A 27,063-nucleotide genomic window follows, 5' to 3' on the forward strand; every position below is an offset into this window, starting at 1 on the left:
TGACCCATGTAAAATTATCATTAGATTCTACTCGTATTTTTCTACATAATAAGTCACTCTGTTGAAATTGTAGCACTTTATGCTTCAGTTGTAATAAATATTGGGGTTTTCTTTTTTTGTATCACTGTGCCCAAGATATACTGATTTTCATTTAAAATGTCCCCTTTCTTTCCCCATACGCCCCCTGACATTTGTCTTCTAATGAAATGGTTTAGCATTAGTCATCTCTGTAAGAGGAGATGCTGGATCTCCATGTCTGTGATAAAATCGAGCAGTAGCAATTATTTGCCTTTTTCCTTTCTGGGTAATAGGTCTCTGTACATATACATTAAGCTGAACTATAACACTCAGCCATTGCCTGGCCACGATTATAATTTTAAAAAGAATACATTTTGCATGATTAAGATATTCCTACAGTATGAATTACCATGTAATGTAGGATATAACCTGCTTGATATGTTTAAAGAATATTGGTAATCATCTATAATTTCAGGTACATAGAATACATGTGTGACATGATGGCAGAGGAGCCAATCATACCTCATAGTAAGCCGATTCTCATCAAGGCGATAAATATGACTCCGGTGCCTCTATTCAGCAAGCTGCGCAGCGGCTGCCGACCTTTCTGTGAAGTGTATGTCGGGGATGAGAGAGTGGCTACTACATCACAAGAATATGATAAAATGAGGTAAGTGTGCATTTATGTGTTACAGAAGTAAAATTGTAGCATGATCCAATTCAGGAGGTGCAAATTTGTCTCATTTCCAGGGAGAGCTGCATGGGAGGTGTTTGTCTTTGTTCCATTTTTGTCCATCCTGTGTGCAGAGCACCGCACCTTAGAGTATTTTCAACAGTAGTACTAGCATTAGAGATTTGTTTCTTCTGTCTTTGATAAAGCTGGCCATTGATGTGGTGATTTTGTCAACCAGTTTGTCTAATTAATACCAATACTGATTATAAATCGTTTTGTAGGTCCACAAATGATCACGAAGTACTCTTGAAATCTGTTTAAAAATGCAGTCGACTGACAGCCTTTATAGCTATATTTAATTCATTGGCAAATTGTTCCAATGGTGTTCCTGGCAATCCAGCAATTTCACTTCAACACAGACCCTGACTTTCATGGATTAAGTCAAATTTCAGGAACAGCCCATGTGTCCGTGTGGCCTAAAAAGAAGCCTTTTGAACTTCTAAATTGGATCATTCTAAAGCTTGTGAGTTCTTCTGATTACTTATCGGGGCACACAAGTGCAGCTCCTGCTGAACAGTTTCTTCATCTCATTGGTTCCAGGGAACCAGAGACCTGCTTTTCTTTAACCATTTATGGGGTCCAGGATGTTGCAGGTACCTGCACTGTCTCAGATTAACATAGTCAGCTGAGCTGAACACGTTCTAATTTTTAGTATCCCTGGATTTCAAGGATTCATATTCTCATATGGAAGGATCACCAGTACTTTCTTTGCTTGATAAGGAGCTTACTCCAGTTTCAGGTAGTCCATTTGGACCTTTTGTCAGCTGAGTGAATCTTCATTAAACTTATGGCCTCTATGGAGACTTTTTTTTTTTTTTGTAGGCTTTCCTATATTTGAGGAGGGTGAGGACTTTGGCCTTGAGCCAGGAATCTGTGCCATGCACGTATTTGCACATACACTCTCTTTAAAAGGCAGTTCTGTTGTTATGATACAATGTTATCTCATAAGTTGATCTCTTGTGAGAGGTGGTGGATGGACCTCTCCAATGTAGCAGCAGGGAACGCTTCTAGGTATCTGTGTGGTAGGAAATCGCTATAGTGGTCTTCTGGATTAGGGGGCAATTTCTGTACATCTGTGCCTAAAGCATGTAGTCTCTTGAACCAGGTAAATTTAATGTCCTGCGACTCATGTCTGTCTCCATTGCCCACTGGATATGGCTTCACAGGTGCCTGGCATTTAGAATCAATCTACTGGCAGCTTATCTAAATTGCAAGCTTCCCTTTTATGGCACCAGATGCAAAGACCTAGAATGCAGTAATTGTTCCACAGTCTTTTCAGTTCATATTTTTGTTTGGCTGTCTTTCAGTTGCTCTTTATCTCTGTGTGACATGACCCTGATTCCAAATATCCTGCAGTGTGCTCCCCTTGAGTCCTTTCATTCTGTTCCATTGTGTTTCTCCTCTGAATCTACAATACCTTTGTTGATGTCATCCTTCTGCCCACACAATTCTAGCAAAGCAGCACACTTTGATGTATCAGTCCCAAACTTATAATAGTCATAGGAAGAGATGCTGTGTAGTGTATGAGTTGATTTCCAACTAGGTGAAGATGGCAATCCATAAGGTTTATTCTGTGATGGGGTACATGTTTCCCCTGGGCTGACTCAACATTCAACTATGGTGATGGGTCCTACTTAGGCAGATTGTCATGAACATTGATAACTAGATTGCAGAGCTGTCACAAAGTAGCAGTGACACCTTTGGACAGGACCTTTCTCTAGACAGCTATTCATTCTTAGACATTCCTCCCCTCCAGTTGAGGATGGCTTTTCGGCATCCTACTGTCTGTGTCTTCGGCAGTTGAAGAGGAAATGCGATTTTTGTGCTTTTCTTCAAGGCTGTTAGGGAATACTGACCAACCCGCCCAGGAATTTATTTCTCTGATCCTGGTTGGTTATCTTAAGTAGCTGTAGATGCGCCATCAGACTACTTGTGAGTTGTTCACCTGCTCTTCATAGAATTTTCTATCAGAATGCCAGTAAAACCGATTGTTATTTTAATGTTTCTTATGTTTACATCTTGTTTAAGGTAATGCTGCAAAGGAAAATTAATGGCACCTGGAAACATATGCATCTTCTTATAAAGAACTGGAATCCTGTATAGGATGTTCAATGTTCTAAGTGTGGGTTTCCAGTGGTTCAGGAGTAAATCAGTATAACGTAATCCCGCCAGTAGTGTCGGATTAACAGGGCACTGGAGCAATCATGTAGAGAGCACTGCGGATTCATATGAACTATGGGTTCTGTTACATAATATGAACTGGGGGTACTTCAGTGTGTTCAACCCATTTGTGGTGCTGGGGGTATTTTGCACGAAAGCAGCTTTGCAATTCCATCTTTGCAAATATACAAATGAAGCAAGAGGTGTCTGACACTTGCAATCGCAGCAGTATGACCGAGGTCGCAGGCTGGGATAACCATCGCGGCCTTGCCACTCCCGGGAACCGGGGGCGACACATTGTCCCCACCTCCGCACCGCCCCTTAAACGCCTGTGTCAGTTAATTAGGCAGAAGCATAGCAGGGGCTGCGTCGATCACATGAGCAGAACGGGTCCTACGCATACGCAGATTGCAGATAATCTGGAATCTACGTTCAGCATTGCATGCTATTAGCCCGTTTCTCTTCCATCAAGGCTGGGGGACACTGGACCATGGGATTGTCAGTTGGGGCTGGAGCAGGCACTTAATGACACTGTAGCTTTAACCCTAGCTCCTCCCTCCCTGCATTCACATCACGCTAGTCGTCTTTAAGTGCCTGAGGAGATGGGGCACGTTTTGGATGGGCTGCTACGCAGCCCATGTAGGTAGCTTATGTTTGTTTTAAAAAAAAAATATTTTCTTTCTATTTGAGGTACTGTGCGCTGCTTGTAGCAGTGCACAGTGTGAGTGCGACTAGCTATGGGAGCTGTGGTACATCTCAACGCTATGTAGCTGCTGCGCAGGAGGGTGCGCATCGGTGGGACCCCCCACGGAGCACTCCGGTTTTTCTGAGAGAACGTTTGGACCTGGGGACAGTGCCCGCTCACAACCTTTTAGAGGGTGCAGGGCGGCAGTGTTGTCCCAGATGGCGTCGCCATCTTGCGGGTTTCATGAGGGCGGCTCCATTACGGAAGCGTGCCCTCACAGGCAGCTCTGGTTGAGCAACACAAGTGCTTTTCCCAGACGGGAGTAGCACTTGTCAGTACAAGCCGCAGCATAGGGGGGCGGAGCCTGTAGCTGCCGGCCTTCCCTTCGCATTAAAGTGTGTTGGGCTTCTTTTTGCAGCTGCTCTCCTCACATAGGGAGCGCGTATGCCACAGTCTCCCCGAATCAGCCAGGCTTAAACGGAGTTTTCCGCTCGCAAGGGGAACTACTTTGTTCAAGGGTATAGTGGTGATTGGTGGGGGCGGAGCTTCCAACGCTAATCTCCCCTCCAGCAACGACAGCAGAAAGCCGGGATGAGTCATGCACCTGCCTGGGCTGCTGCATTCGCCTGCACAACTCCTCTCCCTTGCTACAGTGATGTGGGTCCCCTGGATGGATAAAGTACCCTTTTGTCTGTATTAACACTGTGTAACCCGGTTTTCCTTTGCTAACTATTGGGTACCTGTTTTCTTTAATACATATTGTAAATCGGGTGGTGGCTCACCAAGTTAAGCACACCACTCTGTAAGCAAATGGTCATAAGATCAAATCCCACAGATTTAACTTGGGTGTCTATATTGGTTCTTATCAGTTTAGTATCTGATACGCCCCCTCTATGTATCGCCACAGGTTTAGATTTCCCCTCTATGTATAGGTGACTGATGGCGTTGAACAGTAACCGCTACCCTAATGACATGGAGGTGATGGTTGGCGTTGCGACCTCGCCACACGGCGGTGTGGGTTTGATTCCTGCTGCGGCCCTAGCTGTGTTGAGTGGTATTTTGCTGTATCTGGGCCGCTGTTTACTCCCATGTGTGAGGTAACGAGCAGTGGCCCTTGCATGTATAGGAAGGACAGCACAGATGGTGTAATGGTTAGCATTACTGCCTCACAGCACTGAGGTCGTGGGTTCATTTTCCACTTCGGCCCTAATTGTGTGGGGTTTGTATGTTCTCCCTGTCCCTGCGTGGGTTTCCTCCGGGTGCTCCAGTTTCCACACTCCAAAAATATACTGAATCTGGTGTAGGCAGCTGGTGTACTGCGTGGGCAGAAGTGCTCAGGAGCAGAACTGCGTGGGCAGCATCGCTCAGCGGGTCGGTGTATGCCTAGTGCTGCTGGTGAAGATCAAGGGCAATTCGTTTTTCCTCATCTCTGCCAAGGGCTTTGTTCCCTCTATAGAGTTAACTTCCCAGCAAGATATGTCCCGCTCGGGTTCTGGAGTTGCAGTGTGCACCTTCACTACCTATGTCATTCATCTATTTGGAGGGAATCCTCTGCAGTGCGAAGTGCAGGTGGGGGGCCCCCATTAGCAGCTTCCGAAGGAAAGACCATGCGCAGACTTGCCCAGTCTCGAACAAATAGGATCGCCTGTCCTTTCCACCTCTTTGCTGCTGCGCACCACTTGGTTGCCGGGTTTTTAGTTGTGGATTTTCATACTGTTGCTCTGGGTCTGTCCAAGGGTCTGTCTCCAGTCTCTTCAGGGAGGCTTAGGAATCGCTATCCCTTATACTGTGGCTTTCACCAGATCGACTACCCAAGAAAAAAAACCTACCACGGTGGTCGGGGTAGTAGAAATTTAGACCGATCAGCATCCGCGGTGGATTTGCTAGCTAGACATTGCAGAGCGGTCTAAGGTCTGGTTTAATAGACTCTGAGGTCGTTATCCAGCCTTGGCAGGGTGGCGTGAGCTATGAACAATACTGTTACCGACTTAGTCACGGGGCTTTCCATTGATTCGTCCTGGGATTCCCTTCTACATTCGCACAAGCAGCTTCCGAGTTGTCAGCTGCGGCCATTTTGGCTTTTACTCTACCCTTAGCATACGTGTTCTTTGCCGGGTTGTTCCTTACACTATCAACGGTTTGGTAAGGAATTTTCTCTGTCAGTGGCCATCCCCAAGGGTGAGGTCCGCAGTGTCAAGTTTTCTCCCCTTTTACAGGGCAGTGTGTCCTTGGACGGTCAGGCTTTCTCAAGCCGCTTCTTCCCCAGCAAGTGTTCGTTTCTTGGGAGACAGACTTTCTAGTCACACTCTGTTAGGGGGGACAAGCTCCATTGAAGCCTAGGGCCTAACGGAGTGTCTCTCTAGATATAACCAGTACACTTGCGCATAGTAGAGCGGTTGCTCCTTGTCAGCAACATATTGGTAATCCCGGTCCTCAGGCCGACTGGCTAATTCCAGCCACTGTTTGCTCTTTGTGTCTTGAGCACAAGGGGATGGTTAGTTCAGTTGGATGAACTCTCTTCGTTCCGGGATCCAGAGCACAAAGACCTCCTCGCTACCGTTCGGGAACGTGTGTCTTTCGGCTTCCGTTTGAGGCAGGTCGTCCTTCTTCCATCAGTAGGTACTTGACTCTGTTCCGTGTCTTTTCCGGACCTTACTGTTTGGTAGCGCCTGGGCTCCACTTGATTGCACAGTGCTGCCACGCATAACGTGCACAGCAGGTACCACAAACTGCTGTGTAGAATACCTCTGCTTCAGAGTTACGGACCTTCTCCGGTCGCTTGTTGCAAGTGCTTTCTGATCAGGGCTGTATCCCGAGTTAGCAAGACCTTCCTGGCTTCCGTGACGGTGCCTTCAGTGCTGGGTGTAGCCCTCGACACCTCTCTCCAGTGGTGGTGTCTTGCGACGGACAATGCTTGGACCCTACCGTTCTTGGTCTCAATGGGGCAGTCGGTGCCTCGTCCAGGGACCATGTTGAACAGTTGGCGGTCGGGCGGGTTGCTCTCCACCTTGAAACCATTCAGTACACCAGGTTGTACTTATGGGAGTCCCATTGTGTTTTTCTCCAATCTTTACAGGATTGCGGGGCATTCTTCTCGTCTCTTTTCCCATTCGGTACAGCAGTACGTGTTACTCTCCATTGGTCGAAGGTTTACGTTCTCCTACAGTTCCACTCCTTGGTCCTTCCAAATGGGCTCATTGGGGCCACAGCCACGAGTCGCCTCTGCTGAGGTGACGGGAAGTTGGTTTTCTCCTCTGAGGCCTTAGGGCACCGTCCATAGTGGTTCTGCTGTCCGATGTGCTCAAGCTCCAAACCATCGTTCTAAAGGGCCCTGTCCATCCTCACTAGCTACTCGCAGTTGGTCGCATAACGACCAGGTGATGGCATAGGTAAGTTTTTCGACAGGCTGCAGTGCACTGCAGTGGTGCCGTTGGCTTCCCGGGATGGAAAAATTTTTGTTCCCATTCTGTGTCATGGTCGTGCCAGAAGTGGGACTTTGGAAGGTGGACTACCTAGGCAGAACCAGGTTTCTCTCAGGGGGTTTTCAGGGCCTCTCGGCACATTTTCAAGGCTACACAATTTTAGATGGTATCCGCAGGCTTCCGCAAGTGACTGCCTTGAGTGCTCTATAGACCATTTATCCAGAGCTTCTGGTTCCACTGTCCACACTGTTCCTTCACTCCAGGTTACGGGTTGTCCGAGTGAGTGTAATCCTGGTGGCTCCAGGCTGGTGGCGCTAGTCACCATACTCTGATATTCTCCCGAGATCAGTGGGCCCGGGGCGGTGTCTTTCAGTTGGTCCAGACTCGTTATACCTAGGCTCTTTTTTACCAGGGGACTTCCTTGGTGGACTCTCGCACCTGTGCTTCTGAGCCTGGGAGTGAGGACGCTGGGGGTGTATTCTCTCCCGGGGTGCGTTTTGGGCTACAAATCCGGACTCTGTTTCCATCTCACGCTTACCTCCGGTTTTGGAAACTCTACCTCTTGTGGGGTAACTATTTTAAGGTTTCAGGGACTTCCTTCAGAAGGGTCGGGAGACCGACGGACTCTTTTTTTTTTTTTTTTTTTGCCTCGGGACGTTACAGGTTTTAGTCCTGTCATTTTCCTTCCAGCTGCATTTGACCCTTCTTCCAAGGGTCAAAACCTGGTAGGCAGCAGGTGCGGCGTATTGGCCATCATTTCATCTGCAGGTGAAGCTGTGTTTGATTAATCTAGTCTTCTGGGACTCTCACACAGGCTCCAATTGCAGTTGTTGCAGTCCAGAAAATTTCAGTCCATTCCTTGGAAGCTGTTCTTCCTTATGGCCTTCCCTTTGGATAGCTACGTATTTGCTCGTCTTCCAGGGAAGGTTGTGCATACACATTTACGATTCTAGACAAAACTGGTTTCGGATGTTGTCCTTCCGGGACTTCCTCTTTTGTTGAATCCTCGGGACTGGGATGATCTGGCTCTGCTTGATGGCGGAGATCTGCAGTTTTCCTTGGACGTGTCTCACTGTTCTCTGCGGGTTCTTATGGTGCGTTGGAGCATGGTTGGCCAGCTACTCAGCAGACCTTTACGAGTTGAATCAGCTTGGTTATGTTTCAGTCTAGTCTGGGACGGGTTGACCATCACCAGACTGGGTGTCAGTGCATTATGTTAAGGCGGCTGCGATCTATTGGTTAACATGATGCGGGGCGTCGGAAACACAGGTTCACGGTACGGGAATCTGGTACAGCCTCCGGCGGCGCCCACTTGGCCGTACAGTTCTCCGGTCAGGCAGCCTGAGCGTTCCCTCTCCTAGGGGCGGCTTTTGAATGTCCTATGGTCCAGTGTCCCCCAGCCTTCATGGAAGAGAAGAAGGGATTTTTGGTTACTTACCATTGAATCCTTTTCTCTGAATCAGGCTGGGGGACACTGCATTCCCTCCCTCACGCTCAGCCGTGCGAGGTGTTGCTTCTTGACTGGTCTTTTCCCTACTGGATTGATTTAGTTATTCTAAAACTGTTTCATGGGGTTCCTGCTACTCAGTGGCGGACTGGGCTGGTGGGCAGGGTGCCATCTGCCCCCCGGGCCGGTACAGTGTTAGTATTTGATGGCCGCCTGACTGTGGGAGAGAATACTGCTTCATCTCTGACAGGGGCTGACCAGCTATGCTGCGAGTGAGATGCAAGTTAAAGAGGCTAATAAAAAATGGCTGCCCCCATACTAAGCTATAAAGAAATGGCCGCTGTCGACCAATGAGGAGCCAGGTGTTCATTCCCAGGATCCATAGAGGCTGGAAAGTGGAAAAAGGGGGCGGGGCTTATCGGGGAGTCTGTCAGGGAAGCTGAGATGAATAAGAAGTGTTATGGCACCCAGGGAGGAGAGAGACAGTGATGGCAGAGGTGAGGAGTGCTCCAGAGTGCAGGAGAACATGCTTCCTGTCTTCTCTACACTTTTAGAAACCAGGTAAGTAGAGGGTGGGGCTTATATAGTGTGTCTGTCTATCTCATATCTATCTATCCTATCTATTTATCTATCATATCTTGTATACAAGTTATATGTGTCAGTGTGGCATAAACTTTGTAAGGAGGGATGTTGTTTTGTACTTTATAATGTCCATGGGCGGAATTCAATTCAGTGTGATGCTGAATAGGACCTGGAGGGAGCTCGCAGTGCTATTCAGTTCAGCGCGCTGTTACGTTGGAGAATGCTGGTTCTCGCCACCTAACTTAGGTATTTAATCGCGAGAACCAGCATTCTGCGACTAAAGTGCCAGCCGGCACTTTTGTAGGATTTCTCCTCGCATCCCCAGGGGGTGCGAGAAGAAATCCTTTAGCCCGACCAAACATCGCGTTGAATAGCTTCGGGAGCTCCCTCCCGGGGCTATTCAACATCGCTTTGAATTACATTCCCCTGCATGTGTGTGGACTTAATGTGTCTGTATGTATGTATGTATATTATTAGTGTTCCCACTAGGTACTTTTAGCAGGGCACTACGCCCTGCACGGTTTGTTAACTGTGAAATTCACCCTACCCGTTTTGTGATCGATGAATTGCACCCCGCTTTGTCCGGGTCAGACACACACACTGTGGGACAGAGGACCTCATTCAGACCGCTCACAAGCGGGTCAATGTTTAGGCCCTGCGCACGCGCAGCAGCTGCACTGCGCGTGCGCAAGCCCCGGTGCGAGAGAGAAATTCTCTCGCTCCGGAACTCACTACAAAAGGGGCGGCTGTCGATGGTGATCGACAGCTCGCCTCGTTTTGTAGGCGTGGCGGGGGGGTGGTTTCACAAACAGAGGCGTTCCTTAAGGAACGCCTGTCGTTTTGTGGGCGGCCGCACTGACATCAGCAGTGATGTCAGTGAGGAGCTTCCTGCTCGATCAGAGCAGGAAGCTCCCTGGGGCTTGTGGTTGCCAAAACCCAACCTTAGGGTCTCATCGCAAGCCCCGATGGTTGCGATGGTCTTGACCATCAACCTGGTCGGTCGCTAAAGCTGTGGGTGGTAACCCACAGCTTAGCTAGCGACCAGGAGGCCGCACTTCAAAATACAAGCGGACGCCCTCATTCAGAGCGACCGCTCGCATTTTGCGAACGCCTCTGAATGAGGGCCAGAGTTTTAGAGGAAGGGGGAACAAAGGGCCGTGCACAGCTGCTCAACCCAGCCCCCAGGAGACGCACACAATAGATGGTATTTATTTATAGCTCTTTGTCATAACAATTTTACCCTCATATGCTTCATTTGCTATTTAAACCACACGCACATTACGGAAACCATGTCACGCCAAATTTTACATTGCTTTTGCTAGTAGAAAAACTGTGCCACTTGCTTGTGTCTGCCCCCCAGGCTGAAAGTTGCCAGCCAGCTCCTGCTACTACTCCTCTTCGGGCTCTTTTAAAGAAGTACTGGCATGATGGGATTGCAAGGGGCAGGAGCTAGGGTTAAAGCTACAGTGTCATTAAGTGCCTGCTCCAGCCCCAACCGACAATCCCATGGTCTAGTGTCCTGTCCCCCAGCCTGATTCAGAGAAAAGGATTCAACGCTAAGTAACCAAAAATCCCTTTATTGGCTGCAGCCCCAGAAGTCAGATTGGGCTGACATTATAGCATAATTTAATCGCCTTTCCATCCGGCAAGCTCATGAGTTTTTCCTTTTATTGAATCTTAGTAAAGCTGATTGAATGGAGAAATTTTTTTTTTTTTTTTTCTTTTTGTTATTTTTTTTAGAGACTTCAAAGTTGAAGAGGGCAGAGCTGAAATTCCTTTAGATGTTACAGTACAGGGCGATGTCTTAATAATCATTTATCATGCTAGATCTACACTGGGTGGCAGACTACAAGCTAAGGTAATTATTTTTATGCATCTATATACTGCAGTCATTTGTAAAGATTCGTTATTGGTTTAGATTTTAATGAGAAAGATAATACTACTCCACCAAGTTAATATGGGAAGTTGCAGACAAATAGTTATATAACTAATGGTTAAAATTGTGCACCATTCTAAATATATGTATGTTAATTTGACAAATATAATGGCTTTAATTTATTTTATTTTCCTTGCGTTGCTTGGCTATTTCTGTGGGTCTGTTTGATTGCATTCACTGTTTCTCTTTATTTTCTTAATTAACGTGTGACCTCATTATTTATATTTTAGATGACTTCAATGAAGATGTTCCAGATTCAGTTTCACACTGGATTTGTGCCTCGAAATGCTACAACTGTGAAGTTTGCGAAGTATGTAGTTAAATATGTAGCAATTTTTTATACAGTGACATGAGTTTACGAAGTAATGCTACATTATGGTTTATAAAACGAAAACAAAGTTTGATAGGGGATTGTCGTGAAATGAAACAAAATGGTTCTCTTTTATATATGATTGATTATTGCCATTAATTGTATCTGAAACATTTTGCTCTGGCTAAATACCACTTATCAATGTTGTGATGGTCCTTCTGTATAACGCGCAGCAGAAAATTTTCTTAATTTATGATTTACTTGAAATGAAATAGTCCTTAGAGCGTTGTTCTGATGCTGCTGTGTCACTCAGGCATTAGTTTAGAAAACTGTATTTGAGCTGATGTGGCTTTGAGTGTTCTACTCTTTTGTACTGACGTTTGCTGTTAAATATTTTCTATATTAACTCTACATGTACTCCTGACCCTGTTCTTCCCCGGAGGCTGTCTCATTTCCTGTTGTTGTGTTCTCTCTTGTATCTGACACAATCATAGTATGCATGTGTCTTTTCTTTTCTTTTTATATAGCCAGGTACTCTGTAACCTTATATGACTTTTATATGCTGTAATATAGATTAAAAAAACAGCTACTAACCACAAGCAAAACAAACCTTCATCTTGATGCACGATTGGACTTTCACCTCTTTGTAGGTAGAAACTCTCATGCCTAGCTAGTTTTAATGTTAACCCTTACTGTAGGTATGATCTGGATGCATGTGACATACAAGAAAAATACCCCGATTTGTTTCAAGTGAACCTGGATGTGGAAGTATCTTCTCGAGACCGGCCTGCACACATCACTCCACCGTGGGAAAATCTCAACACCAAGCGGTTGACTCCTAAAATACTCTTTTCAAGTCGAGAAGAACAACAGGAAATGCTGTCTAAATTTGGTAATACTATTGTGTTAAAGCTTATTGAGCAGGGTGAGTGCAGGAGGGGAGGCCAGGAGTAGGAATTTAGTGCCATAAAGCAGAGGCAGAATGTAAAAATGGCACAGAATCTGGTATAGACTGATTAAAAGGCATTAAGGGGAAAGTTTTGTCTACAAAACCACACACAAACTAGATTGATTTCCCTATGTCAGACACACAAAGCGATGTGAGTTAGAAAACAAAGTAGTAGAATTGATCCTTGTGAGTGTCCTTTTTATTGTTTTGCACAGTGCTACTGTAAAATAATATCTAAACTGACTAATCCAACATACCCTGCATTTGTTTGGGAATCACTCAAGCAAAACAAATAATTAATTATTTTATTTGACTTTTCACTTGCAGGGAAACCTGAATTACCGAGGCAGCCGGGATCCACTGCACAGTACGAGGCAGAAATCTCCCCAGCAGAACATTCCCCAGAACCACCAAACTCTGATGCAGAAGCAAAAAATAACTTCTTTCAAACTCTTGAATGGCAGGGTACTTATACAAATATTTTTAAATAGTTTTAAAACCCTGTAATTTGAGTATATTAATGCGTTGTCTAATGATTGTTCTCTTGTGAACATTTTATTTAAATTTTACCCAATACCTGTTTTCAAATATTAACAGTCAATTAGTATAGTCAGCAATAGGTTAAAATCAGCTACTGAGAATTCTATATATTCCAAATGTTGGTTTTTGATCAACACTGATCCCGTAGATTGTGCTCACATTATTTATGGACTTGGCGCTGCTTATGTTCTATAAAAAAACAAGTTTAGTCTGGTGCTTTCCCCGTTATTATCAATAACCGCAAAAATTTCTCAACTCTTAAACTAATTATTAGTATGATTCAACCAATGTCATAGAAATGGGAACCTTCTCACAACAGAACATGCGTTCTGTCATTTGAAACCCTTTAAGAGCCTCAAATATTTAGATTTTGCCCAGTAATCTATACTGATATCGAATATTTATTTTAAGGTATAGACTGATTTACCCATTGTTCTTCAGCATTAACGTGGCTATTAACAGGCAAAATTACCGCACAAGTTTTGTTTTTTTTTTCAAATTGCATGGCGCGTGAATTTGGGAGCATGCATAGCCCTGTTAATTGGAGCTTGGGCCAGTTAATTTCAGCAACAAAAATCTCGTGGACAATTGGATCTGCCCTTCACACTGTAGAATGCAAAACAGCATTAGATATAACTCCATCTTCATTTCTAATCAAGCTTACTACCTTAGCCAAATTTATAGTATCTCTGTTTCCTGTGATTTTTATTTTTATACGCTTTTTTTTTTTTTTTCTTCTCAACTTTTACCAAAATATATGAAATTTTCCCTATTCCTGATTTTCAGATCAAATGGACGGAAGGGACGTTCCAGAGTATTCTTCTAGGGAAGATCACGACGACGGCACAGGCACAAGTGACAATAGAAGTGAACCATCTGATGAGGAACACTACAACTTTTCTAAAGTGCATAATGCTCTAGAAAGTGAAGAAAAAGGGTCAGACATCATTGCAAATGAAACTGAAACTAAAGATAAAATGTTTGAAGATAATTGTGATTCAGGTGCCCCAAAGCATAATGATGAAGAAGAAGCAGATTTGCTAGGACTGAACTCAACATCTGTAACCGTAGACCACAGTACTGTATCCTCCGACATAAAGAGTACTTCCAGCAATGCAGCTTTATTAGATAATCTCTTCGCAGACAATTTGTTTACTGATGATTTAACAGCTGATTTCAAAACAGAAAACTTACTGGGATCTGAAAGGGACTATTTTTTCAGTGGCCCTACTGACCTGTCTGCGGAGTCAGGCTCATCATTTGATGCCCCACTTTCTACTTCTGGTATGCTATACTTTATGCTTGCTAATCTTGGTGTATAGTAAAAATGTAACTAACTACAAGTAAAAAGGGGAAGAGTTTAGTGTATGTGCATACTAAATATTATCTGTGTGTAGAGAAGAGCGACAAATGATATGAGCGAATATATTATGCTAACATTTTCTATCTCCTGGTCTTGTATGCTTTACTTGCACCCTGCTACTGTATAGCCACGTATGGAAAGAGTCCTTTGCAGGTTTTGTATAGAGAGTTGGTCACACAGAAGAAACCAAAGATGGAAGGGAAATCAAGATTTATATTGTTTAAAGGCATTTAAACACCTGTTAGAAGTACAGATTAGAATAATTGTAGTAGAAGAGCAGGGACATAACAATATTGTGTGCAGGGAGTGCCATTGCTATGACATGGGGCGGGCCTGGAGGTGTAAGGAGTCTGACTCTGGGCCCCACCCTACCTGGGCTTAGCTCACACTGTTATCTGTCATCCCGGTGCCGGAGCAGAACTGGATTAATATTTGGGGGAGCGGGGTACATAACCCAGGCACCCCTCATAGAGGGCCCCCACCACCTTACAATGCCAATGCAATAATCAGGGTTTATCAGGTGATGATCCACTGGCCACTGAGCTCCCCATTCACCAGTGCTCACAGAGTTCAGTAAAGGCCTGGGCAGGCTCTTTGTTGAGACAATGGCCATGCAGGGAAGTAAGGGTCGATGCCTGTGCCAACTGCTAAGACACGCTTAATTAACTCTACGTTCTTGTGTACAGGGATACTAGATTGAAGCAATAGTTTGCCTCAGCTTGATCAAGTTGCCTGAAAAATGAAGACAGTAGGGTAGTGAGTAATACTCAGCAACTATACTTTTACAATCTAACTTGGAAATAAATTGAACTGACATTTTGAAGCTGTCCAGAACCTTACGGCACTATAATTAAAGATGAGCGCTTGGTTTTACCTCGGATCTTCCCACCATTAAAAAAAGTTATGATGCCCACAAATGTCTAGTTACGTCATGTTTACTAGTAGAGGTGGCAAAATAATCTTATTAGTACTAGTAAATAGACTCTCTTCTCTTGTAAATACAGCTGATTATTTTTACAATACACAACTGTATAATCATAAATCACCTCTCCATAAATATAACTGCAGTTCAAACAGTATTCAGAAATTGTGCTCACATATAAACAATATAAATAAGCGTGATTAATAACTGAATAATAGTCAAGCGCTGTTAACAAAAACGTGAGATGTGAAAAACCAAATCAAATACGAAACAAAATCCTTCACCATCTGGTAGGGTGGAATTCTTTCACCAACACTCTTAAAAATAAAAGATATGCATGCACTACTTAGCCTATAATTTGCATCCATTTTCTCTTTTAGTACACTCCAATTGATACATGTAAGGTTTCATCAATAGATTATGCAAAAGAAAAGTGAATTGCACATAGTGTAGTACTTTGTGCATTGGACACAAATATGTTAGCTTTTTAATTGACACCACATGAGACAGTCTGGAATAAACCGCTATATCGCCACATTGTCCTACAGTCCAAGGATCCGATGCAGGGTGAAAGATTACTTCCTGATGTTTCGCTGTTCCAATAGGGGTTCACAAGAGCTGTTTACCATACTCCCACTGACGTGTTTTGAACCTAGAGTTCTTTTTCATAGCTGGAGTCTTGTGAACCCCTACATTGGTAAGCAAGCTTTCGCCATGGTTTTGTTAACAGCACTTGAATAATATTCAATTATTAATCAAGTTGAATATTTTTGTTTATATTGTTCTGAGCTCAATACTTTTTTTATTTATTGAAAATTTCTACAGCTTTAGATGCGTAGAGATCAATATAAACTAAGGTCACTTTGGTGTAATAGTTGCTAGTGTTTTTTTCAAAGGTAGATAAAAGCCATTATTTTGAATTTTAATATAGTACTGTACATTATATGGTACCTTTAGCAATGCTGTATTGTTCATGTGAGTTATTAGTATGTCCGTGGTGGTATATTTTATTTGCCTTGCCATTTTGCAGTTTTTATATTTTCAAATTTCAGTTCTGGATCAGTTAAATCATAGAGAAGAAGACAAAGTAAATAGTTTATACGTGCACAGAGTTATAATTATTGCATAGACACAAAATGTATTTTAGACCCTAGAAAATAAATATTATAAATATAAATCACTTTTCTTTACTTTCCTCAGACAATCCTAATGTTATGAATTTGAAAAACAGATCAAAGTTCACAGTGGAAAAAGATGACTTGTTTATTGGCCTGGAGTCATACATATTTTGTAAGCTTAAGGGTTTGATGATGATGATGTGTGGTATATCATGTAATTTGCATCTGGAACTCTGGAGACCTTCACTTTTACATATATGGACAAAGAAATGACTGTATAATTGGATCTGGTCTCTCTGAAGGCTTAAGGCTTTCCGCTTATTTTACTGCTTATCGTATCACTTAATTAGAAGTTTGCTCTGTGCATCAGCATCTTTCTTTTTGGGTGCTAAATGTAGTGCAAGAATATGTCCCCTGATGATTCTATTGACATAGGTAATTCATGGGTTTGTATTTCATGTATATAGAGTTGGCATTAAGCATGGTAAGTGCCTAATCCAGGAAATCACTAATTCATTTAAAAATATCTAGCTCTTAAAATGACACTTGCATAGCTTTGCTGCAAAGATCTCTTACAATGTAACACATTTCATCTTTGATGTCCCTGTTTCCGTGGTTCACTACCAGATGGATGTAATTCATTGGCTTGTACATGCCCTTTATCAACTGTTACTAACATTGCTCTTTCTTCCTGGCCTCCCTCTGTGCTTCTTTCAGCCAACAGGCAGGGTTGTTTGTCGCTGCTGTGTTCTGCACTGGATACAATTGAAGGTTTTACATTTAGGTTGTTAACTTTTGATACTTATATTGGTGTTTTTGTCAACAGATCCCTTTGATCTATTTCCAACCGCTGTATCAGAAAACAAGTCAGGCGGTCCAGATCTATTTGAAGGTTTGATCAGCCCACACTCTGCATCCACTCCCAATGTGTATCCAAGCGCACAAAGTGCTCCACCTCCTGCTTCAAATGTGGACTTCCTAAACCTTGGTAAATGTTTAAGCTATATAATATACTCTGTCTTCAATGAGTTCTTTTTATATAAAGTGCATTCTTATCTAGTGTCTCAAAGCTTATTATTATTATTGAAAATGATCATTAACTCAAAATGTAATAATGATGTGTTCTGTATACACCATGGTAGTAGTGAAGTGTTTTTTGGTATATGGAATTAGTATTTTCACACTAAAGACCTGATGCTGAATTATTAGGCAAGTCTGTTTTGTGGGTGGATCTTTTTGGCACTCCCCAACCCAGTTGCATCTTGTGGCTTTGTGGGTATAACTGGGAGACAACAGGGTGTTCTCACCTAGGCTAAGTTGAGTGAGGCAACGCTGTGGGTATGCAGGCGGATGTGCGGACTATGCTGACTTGTACGTATGCAGAGATCCGTCTGATATCTGACAGCTCTCTTACACCAGCTGTAGGGCTGGTGCTAGTGCGCTCTGATAGTGATGAGAGGCGGCCTCAATTCTACTCACGAGCGAATATCTGTATTTTGTCTTATACTCACAGTGCAAGTGCAGTTAAGTCCTACTTGCGGTTAGCCCTGAATCAGCCTGTGATTATTAAGTGTTCCCCACACACATTCACAGTAGTTGCATGCATTTTGTTGGCTATACCAATATTGATGGGATTGCAGCCTGCAAATTCATTAGGAAACTGAATATTGATTGAGCCCACAAAATGTACTTCATTTTTCACGCCTGTCAGGTGGCAGCATGGGAAGCTGTAGTATTCTGTTTGTCACTTGTAATGTGTTTCATGCTAATTAAATATATAATTCTATCTTTTTTTTTTTTTTTTTTTTTTCAGATCATTTCCCAACACCACTGTCAAAAATTGTTTCTTCTGCCAGCAACCCAGATCTGCTGGGTGGATGGAATTCATGGGAAGAGCATTCGAAAGGCAGCAATCTGTTTCTTCCAAAACCCAGTAAGCCAGCTTCTGAAGGTAAAGGGAAAATCTAAGTAGATCTACATTTTACAGCTCGTTCTCTGCGCAGAAAACACTGCTTGATAAATTGATTGGTCTGCTTTATTCAATATTATAATTTGTCCATATCATCCAACGTGCTTCTATTAGACATATCTTAATGTAATTGTTACTTTTATTTGGCAGTTTTAAGCAAAAAAATATATATATATCTGCGTAATTAGGAGTGCCACTCTTATACTCGTATCACTTGCATCGTTTTGTGATATTCCATTTCTGTTCCTTAAAATCCTAGGTCCAGCCTTTACTTCCACTAGCCAAATGAGTACATCTTCCAGTTCATCATTTAGTCAAGCAAAATCCTCCAGTTTTGACCCATTTGCTGATCTTGACAATCTCGGTTCTTCATTCCAAAATAAAGGTAATATATATTGTTTGCGTTAATGCCGCTAATGGAAACCATCTGGTCAGAGCAGGAAAAGATGTGTAACTTCACAATTAGCAGCTCTCATATAAGCAATAATGTGCGGAACTTGGCATCTTTTAGCAGCTTTGCCTAAAACACGCAACAATTGTATGACTTTTAATCAAACAAGTGTGATAAAATCAATTAATTGAATAATTTGTACACCCGGGACAATCTCAATGATAGGCCTGAGATTTTCAGCATGCTCTTGAAAGAGATTGCTTAAATATGATCACTTAGAGGCTGATAGAGTTGAGCATATGACTGCTGTTGCAGCATGTGTCCACACCGCACAAGCACCAAAATGGAGTGCTCACAAGTGCAGGTAATGCAGGGTTATACACATTTCAAATACATCTATACTTACGACTGAAGAGGCCTAAATGGATTGTAAAGGGGGATGTCTCACATAGGCAAAGTTCATTGAGGGCGTGTTATTACGTGCAATACAGAGTTGGTTGGAAGCATGAATATGCCTGTTTCCCAGTGTATCATTTACACCTAGTATAGGGTAAGTGTGTATTGGTGATGATGACTAGTAGCAAACCAGCCGTACACATAAGAGGCGGGCACCCCGGAAGGTGCATAGAATATATGGGGTCTGACTTTGGTTCTGTTTCGCTGCTCCCCTTTTTGTGTTGCTTTGCAGACTTTTTCATAGCTTGCAGTTTCTGTGCTAGATTTTGCTATTATTGTGCATGTGTTTTGTTTTTTTACAGCATTACAATTGTATTTGTGAATTATATATCTAGAAGTGCCTGTGCTTATTGTGTGTCTGTAAGCTTGCAAGTCCTGTACATATACTTCTGTTGCTATAGTTTCCCCTCCCTCCCCTTTCACCATTATGCCTGGGTAGGGCAATTCTGTGGGACAAACCCAGGACAAGAGCGGTGCTGTACAAAAGGTGTTTGCATGTGCTTAATAGAAGGCAAAATATCCAACATACATGGTCTGACTGGGGGCCCGCCTATGCTTCATCTGAAGCGGAGGGTGAGAGCATCGTGGAGCATTTGAGTGTATCCCCGTTGGTGGACATGCAGCCCTGGGTGGTGACCCTGGCTGGGGCCATGTCTAAATTGTCACAACAGATCGGCGCTAGTAGACAATAGAACTTACCCATTTCGACTCCTGTACTGGTTGTTTACGGGTGCTCATCCTCTGTGCCGGTTTCATGGGATTGTGTTCCACCTGCCTCCGGCGGCTTCCCTCTTCTTAGAACTGCTTTGGCCCCAGGGGCTGGCTTGCTTGGTCCTAGGAAAAGCTTTTGGACCCTGCATCCAAAGCTTCATGGGATGAGAGGCTATGGGGCATGCGTCAGTTGAGATAGAGTTCCGATTCGGAGGCTTCTTCTCAGGCGGAAGATGATTCTTTGTAGGACTCCATAGATCTACATAGATCTTCAGTGATGGAGGAACACTACGGACGTCCATGGTGTCAAGGCCGTGAGAGAGATCTAGCTATTCTGATTTCCCTGAGGCTCAGGAAGTTTCTCTCTTCAAGAGGAAGCATAGGCAGCCAGTTGCCTTTCTGACTTCGGATATTTTAACCATGGCTTAGTCCTTTCCGGATCGTAAGTTCCAGATATCTCTGTGCATGTCCTCTCTCTATCCTTTTCCAGTTGGGGATAGAACCAAAGTGTGAATCCCCACCACTGTTTGAGCCCTCCATTGCTAGACTTCTTTTCAAGATATCTCTGATCGTAAACTGGAGTCCACTCTGAAGAACATTTATGTTGCAGCTGGAGCTTTGCCTGGGTCAATTAAGGTGGTGGATAAATAGACAGAATTTGTTGACAATGGGCTCAGGTTTGTTACCCCGCTTTTGAAATTGATTCCCCTAGTCGAGCATATTCCGGAGTCTGCTTCTTACCTGGGCAAGGCAGCTATGAATGCGGTTTTGGTCTGTTCCAGGGTCACTGCTATGGCAGAATCTAAGCGATCTTTGGAGGCCTTTTTCCGGTGACGTTCTCTTTGATCATGAATTGGACAAAATCATTGCATTGGCCGTAGGGATGAAAGAGTTCCTTTCTTCCTTCCTCAGCTTCAAAGGCAAAGTGGCTGTCTGGTCCCTCCTTCCATTCCTTTTAGATGTGGTTCCAGCGGTCAATCTTCCTCGAGGTGGGGTGGTGTCTAGGGGCCGACAATCCTGGTCTAGCCTCTGACCAGATTCCTGCCCTTCAGAGAAGCCTCCCACCTGATGAGTGTTCCCTTAATCCCGATGTCTTTCAGGCCCTGATGGAGATGGACCGGTGGGGTTTGCGAATGTCTATTTGATTGCGCCTCGCTGTACCACAAGGTTCCACTCTATTGCTCCAGGACGCGAGACCTGCAGCCTTCTTGCTTTTTGTTGTGTATGTTCACTGACCTAGCTATTTCCCTGCTTCCCCTCTGACTGCGGATTCATCCATCAGAGAAAGAGCGGGAACCCTAGGGGTTTCCAAATCAGCTGTTTGATGCATTTTGAGAAAAAAAAAAAATTACTGGTGAGCCCGCAACACAAAAAGGCCTTGACGTCCATGGATAACAGTGGTGGATGATCACAGGATCATTCCATGATAAAGACAAACCTTTCACAACATCTAGCCAAGTGGAGAATACTCTCCAGGAGGTAGGCATATTATTATCCGACTTAACGAGCGCAAATACAGAGGGTTCACCACAAGGTGTAAACCATTCATAAGCCTCGACTATAAAGGCCAGATTAGGCCAAAAAACATATAAAAAATGCCAGCCCAGTTCTGGAACGGCATTTTTTGGACATATGAGACGAAGATAAACCTGTACCAGAGTTATGGGAAGAAAAATGTATATACAAGGCTTTGAATGGTTCATGATCCGAAACATACCACATCATCTGTAAAACACGGTGGCGTGTGATGGCGTGGGCATGCATGACTTTCAACAGCACTGGGCCACTAGTGTTTATTGACGATGTGACAGAAGACAGAATAAGCCGGATAAATTCTGAAGTGTATAGGAATATACTGACTGCTCACGTTCAGCCAAATTCAGCGAAGTTGATTGGATGGTGCTTCACAGTACAGATGGACAATGACTCAATAAATATAGTGAAAGCAAACCAGGAGTTTTTTTTATCGCAAAGAGGAATATTCTGCAATGGCCGAGCAATCACCTGTTCTCAATCCGATCGAGCATGCATTACACTTGCTGAAGAAAAAAAGGCAAAAACATCCACAAACAACAACTGAAGACAACTGCAATAAAGACCTGGCAAAGTATAACAAAGGTTGAAACCCAGCATATTTGTTGGTGTCCATGGGTTCCAGGTTCTCGACAGAGTATTAAAAATGAACATTTTATTTATGATTGTTAATTTGTCCAATTTCATTTGAGCCCCTGAAAATAGGAGGTCTGTGTATAAAAATGGTTGTAATTCCTAAACGTTTCATACAATTATTTCTGTTCAGCCACTTGAATTAATGCTTGAAGTCTGCACTTTCGTATCCTTTGTGGTGGTGTGCATAGCCAAAATTTTGAAAATTGTCAGTGTCCAAATATATTTTATTATTATTATCCTTTATAGACTTATTTACTTTATGAATCACTACAAATTCAATATAAAGTCTAGTTTTTTCTCTTTATTAGCAGCATCATCGCAGTTTTCTTCTCGGTCCAGTGACAAGCCTTACCAAAAAGGCAGCTCCAAACAAGCTCCTAAACCACAAACCACAAATTCATCTTGGCAGTCCCAGCCTAATCCTGGCATCCACAGCAAACCTAACTACACTGTAAATTTTAGTGTTATTGGTGGCAGAGAAGAAAGGGGCATCAGAGCTCCAGGTTTTGGTAAGTCAATTTAGTATTGTTTTTTTTTTTTACTGTAAACACACCATTTATAGCTACAGCCAGGGCCATAACTACGGTGGTGCGGCCTGCGCCATGGCACAGGGCACTGCAGGACAGGGGGCGCTGTTTGGGTCTGTCAATTTTCCTGTTTATTATCATTCTCACATGTACATAGCTTCCTCTTCTTTTATCCCCAGCAGCTCCTGGCCTCCCCTATCTCTTTCCTGGCCATTCCCCATGAGGCCATGGCCCTTTTTCAGGTGCACTATCTTATGTCCCTATTAAAATAATGGGGGGGAGGGTGCCAATGCTTTCTCTGGCACAGGGCACCAAAAAGTCTAGTTATGGCTCTGGCTACAGCCACTAGGCAGGATATCATAGTGTTCACATTGTTATTAATTATTATCTTTAGTTGTGTGTGCTTAATTTATAATACATTTAACTGTGTCTTTACAGGGCCAAAACCAAAAGTTTTAGAAAGTGATTTTGGGGATCTACTCTCTAACCAGGGATTTTCATCAAAAACTGACAAGAAGGGTCCAAAAACAATTGCTGAAATGAGAAGACAGGAGATGACTAAAGAAATAGATCCACTTAAATTAAAAGTAGGCATTTAACACATTGGAGCAGTAGAATGACAGTTTGGTATTTACCTATTGGTAGTATTTTTTTATTTGGCTTCATTCATATTGGCATATTCTGTATTAAAAATAAATGTTCCTTTACTTTAAATTTAGACTACAGTATAATAACTATATTGATCTTACCCTCTCATGTGAAGGAATCCCTAGCCCCCTGGAAATAGTTCTGCATGTGAGCTAATGTGCAACAGCCATTATGTGTTTTATTCCAAAATAAATTTCAAGTCTAGAAATTGCTCAGTGCAGTGGCGTAACTACTGCCCCCGCAGCGGCTTGGAGGCGCCGGGTAGCTTGGGGGCGACGGGGGCAGTGGTTACGCCACTGCAACTGTGAGCGCTGGTCTCTGAAGTGATCGGAGGCTAAGGAAGCCTCCGATCACTTCAGAGGCCAGCGTTCCCAGTAATGCAGTGCGCGGGTGACGTCATGACGTCACCCGCAACCTGGGGAACCTGCGCGGCCGCGTCTGCTGGATCTATTTAGATCTAGTCAGCGTGGCAGCGGGAGAGAGAGCCCGGATGACAGCGCGCGGAGTCAGGAAAGTACGGGGGGGGGGAGTTTTGGGGAGGCCACCACTTGAGGGGCACTACTAAAAGGGGCACAACTACAGAGGGCACTACTAAAAGGGGCACAACTACAGAGAGCACTACTAAAAGGGGCACAACTACAGAGGGCACTACTAAAAGGGGCACAACTCCAGAGGGCACTACTAAAAGGGGCACATCTATAGGGGGCACTACTAGTAGGGGCACAACTACAGAGGGCACTACTACAAGGGGCACAACTACAGGGGGCACTATTAGAAAGGGCACAACTACAGGGGGCACTGCATATGGGCACAACTACAGCGGGCACTACTTTAATGGGCACAATTACAGGGGCCCCTGCATAATGAGCACTACTACAGGGGGCACTGCATAAGGGGCACTATTACAGGGAGCATTGCATATGGGGCACTAGTATAGGGGGCATTGCATTTTGGGGCACTAGTATAGGGGGCATTGCATTTTGGGGCACAACTACAGGGGGCACTGTTTAAGGGGCACTAACTTGATACACGCAGTTTACAGGTTATAAACTATGTTCCCAATAATCTGGCTCTACACGGACATAAAAACTGTGCAACCTGTCTTGAGCTGAGGTGACAAACCAGCAGGAGCAGAGAGGAGGGTTGGTGAAGTAGATCTGTCAGGGTGGGATGTAATGGGCATTACTGTTTGGCATAATGTGTATTGCATTACTGTGTGCACAGTTTGCTATTAGGGGCATTTCTGTGTGGCATAATGTGTAAGGGGCATTACTGTGTTGCATAATGTGTTGTATGTGGCATTACAGTGTGGCATAATGTGAAATAGGGGCATTACAGCGTGGCATAAATTTGCTATAAGGGCATTACTGTATGGCATTATGGGTTATATGTGGCATTATTGTGTGGCATGTGTAACGGGCATTGCTGTTTGGCATAATGTGTTGTAAGGGGCATTCCGCTGTGGCACACTTTTATAAGTTGCATTACTTAGTGTGTCATAATGTGTAAGGCACATTACTGTATCATGTAACCACACACCTTAAATGTCGTCTTTGGCTGTGTTTGATCTTTGGGGGGGGCGCATGAAACTTTTTTGGCATGGGGGAGCAAAATTTATAGTTACGCCACTGGCTCAGTGTGACCATTAATACTTTGACCACCTTGGGAAAAAGTTACTTTTTTGCTTTTGTGAAATTTGCCAAGACAGCATATGACACGAAAATTTTGTCACAAATCTGTATCTAAAAAATTGGAATAATTTTTTAAACTATTTGTAGTTTCCTAGTATGATATATTGGCATATTACATGTCTGTGTATATTTTTGTTTGTGTGTGTGTATGCATATATTTATACAAACTGACAGTAAATCAGCATGAACAATCTTATTTCAGGTAAATCTGCTTACTTTATTGAAGGATATCACATAGCATTATGGTCCTGAGAACTGTTTCAGCCATTGAACTTACATGGGGGGTAATCACAATGCAATACATAGCTGCAGAATTTAATCATAAAATGGAGGCACCAGGAGTTAATTATGTACATAATAAAATGGTCCCTGCATAGACCAAAATGTTAAATTTAATGTTCCATCCTGTCTGTATCCCTCATTAAAAGTTACATGACTTATATTTATATCGGTCCTACTGGAAGACCATGGTCAACAGACAGTCTTGGCACTTTCTGGTAAACTGACAGGGTGCCCACCCTTTTCCACATGCCACAGTGACTTTTTTTATTATATATTTTTTTCAATCGATTAAATACAATACCTGAATATTAAGTGTGCTAACTGAGTAGTGCACAAAGCTCAGCATGCAGCTGTGTGTGTGTGTGTGTATGTATGTATATATATATGTGTATATATATATATATATATATTTATATATATTAGTGTATATAAGTTAAATAAAATGTTTAAAAAAAACTGATAATTCAGTGTTCGTTTCATGGAGAATGTCTTCATTAAGGTGTGACTGAGTACCTGCTCCATACTCCCATTCAGCGCTGTAAAAGGGCTGAAATGTGCGCTGTTCCCGACCCTCAACCTAAGCACTCAACGTCATTACATCATGCAGAGGGGACGAGGCCAGCAGCACCGGTGAGTGCAGTACTGACAGGAGCGTTCTGAGGACGCTCTGGTCGGCTGTACAGGCTGGAAGGTGCCTGTCTGGATCATCTAAAGGACTTTCCAATGGTGCAGCAGTAACGATCCTGGCTGTGGGGTGCTGTTCCAGGCACCCAGCTAGCCCTGAAGCAAGAGCCGTAGGGCAGCGATTGTTCCACCCACAGAGCCCTGCGCTATGTGAGGTTGCCCCGGTATTATACCCCTAGTTACAGCCCTGCTCCCAAGTTGCTAAGATACCCAAAGTCTTTTGCATCAGCATCCTATGCTCTAGATTCACTTACATAGGCAGCAGTGTTATCGATGCCCCTCCCCTGTTTACTTCTTGAGAGCGTGCAAACAAAACGTTTAGAAACGAGGAGCTCCTTGTAGAATAGGGTGACTATAGAACTTACAAGATGCTTTGATAACCCTGACAGATCAGTAGAATGATGCATCCCCGTAAGTGAAATGCTGGTAACACTTTTATTTTTGGGTGATATTTTTATAAAAGTTTTGTTAATTTGGAAAAAAAATCATATCAAATGCAACTGATTCATTTTGTTTAGTTAATTAGATATCTATCCGACACTTTTTTCAGTTTGCCTCTTTGGAGCTATGCATCATTGTTTTGTTTTTCTGTGTAGAATACTTGGTACATATGTGGGGATTTTTATCTATCTTGATATCATTCTTTATTTTAGATTTTAGACTGGATAGAAGGAAAAGAAAGGAATATAAGAGCATTGATATCTACACTTCATACTGTGCTTTGGGAAGGAGAAACAAAATGGAAGCCTGTCAACATGTCTGAGCTGGTAACGCCTGATCAAGTGAAAAAATATTACAGAAAAGCAGTGCTTGTGGTCCATCCTGATAAGGTAAGGCATCATGGGAGGATAGGTTGTGTCCAAATATGGTGTGACTTCACACACTTGTACCAATTGTCCATCTAGAGTACATTACAATAGTACAAATGAACAAACTTTGTGCAGTTATGAATAAGTAAATGAGATGATTTTGGGTACTTAGACCTTTTTACAACATACATTTAGAAACGCTGTTATGTATAGGCATTACTCATCATCTGATCTGGGGTCACTGCTAAACTGACGCTGTGTTAGGTGGGCTGGGCCACAGGAGTAGGCATTAGATTATTAATCTGATTGGCTCTGCCCCCCACTGAACCTCTCCCGCTTCCCCGAAGCCTCAGTTCTTTTCTAAAGCCTGTGGAGTGAGGCACTATGTTTCCGGCTCCTTACATAGCTTTATTTTATACTTTTTTTTTTTTTTTTTTAATTGACCTTTTTTGTCACCAGCCTCTGCTCCTGTTTACAGGGTTCAGGTAGTCAGAGCATGTCCCAGTATTTAGAAGGTAGGAAACCCCACTCTGACCCAGCT

The 27,063-nt window shown here is 43.3% G+C and overlaps 1 protein-coding gene across 4 annotated transcripts in view; it reads left to right on the plus strand.

Annotated features, from left to right (window-relative positions):
- Positions 1–27,063, plus strand: part of GAK (cyclin G associated kinase) — a 101,914-nt gene that overhangs the window by 66,787 nt on the left and 8,064 nt on the right. Inside the window, exons 16-28 of one of the 4 annotated variants that reach the window (XM_088461290.1) lie at positions 494–688; positions 10,788–10,905; positions 11,214–11,293; positions 11,992–12,185; positions 12,570–12,707; positions 13,569–14,066; positions 16,268–16,357; positions 17,012–17,173; positions 17,999–18,136; positions 18,414–18,539; positions 22,193–22,390; positions 22,847–22,995; positions 26,367–26,543. In XM_088461290.1, the coding sequence (XP_088317416.1) occupies positions 494–688; positions 10,788–10,905; positions 11,214–11,293; positions 11,992–12,185; positions 12,570–12,707; positions 13,569–14,066; positions 16,268–16,357; positions 17,012–17,173; positions 17,999–18,136; positions 18,414–18,539; positions 22,193–22,390; positions 22,847–22,995; positions 26,367–26,543 (2,263 nt within the window). Of the gene's footprint in view, positions 1–493; positions 689–10,787; positions 10,906–11,213; positions 11,294–11,991; positions 12,186–12,569; positions 12,708–13,568; positions 14,067–16,267; positions 16,358–17,011; positions 17,174–17,998; positions 18,137–18,413; positions 18,540–22,189; positions 22,391–22,846; positions 22,996–26,366; positions 26,544–27,063 lie in introns of all 4 variants that reach the window. The other 3 variants (XM_088461289.1, XM_088461292.1, XM_088461291.1) reach the window with 3 other exon arrangements.

The sequence above is a fragment of the Taudactylus pleione genome, unplaced genomic scaffold, assembly GCF_031769625.1.
Source record: "Taudactylus pleione unplaced genomic scaffold, aTauple2 ptg001032l, whole genome shotgun sequence".
Classification (NCBI taxonomy): Eukaryota; Metazoa; Chordata; class Amphibia; order Anura; family Myobatrachidae; genus Taudactylus; species Taudactylus pleione.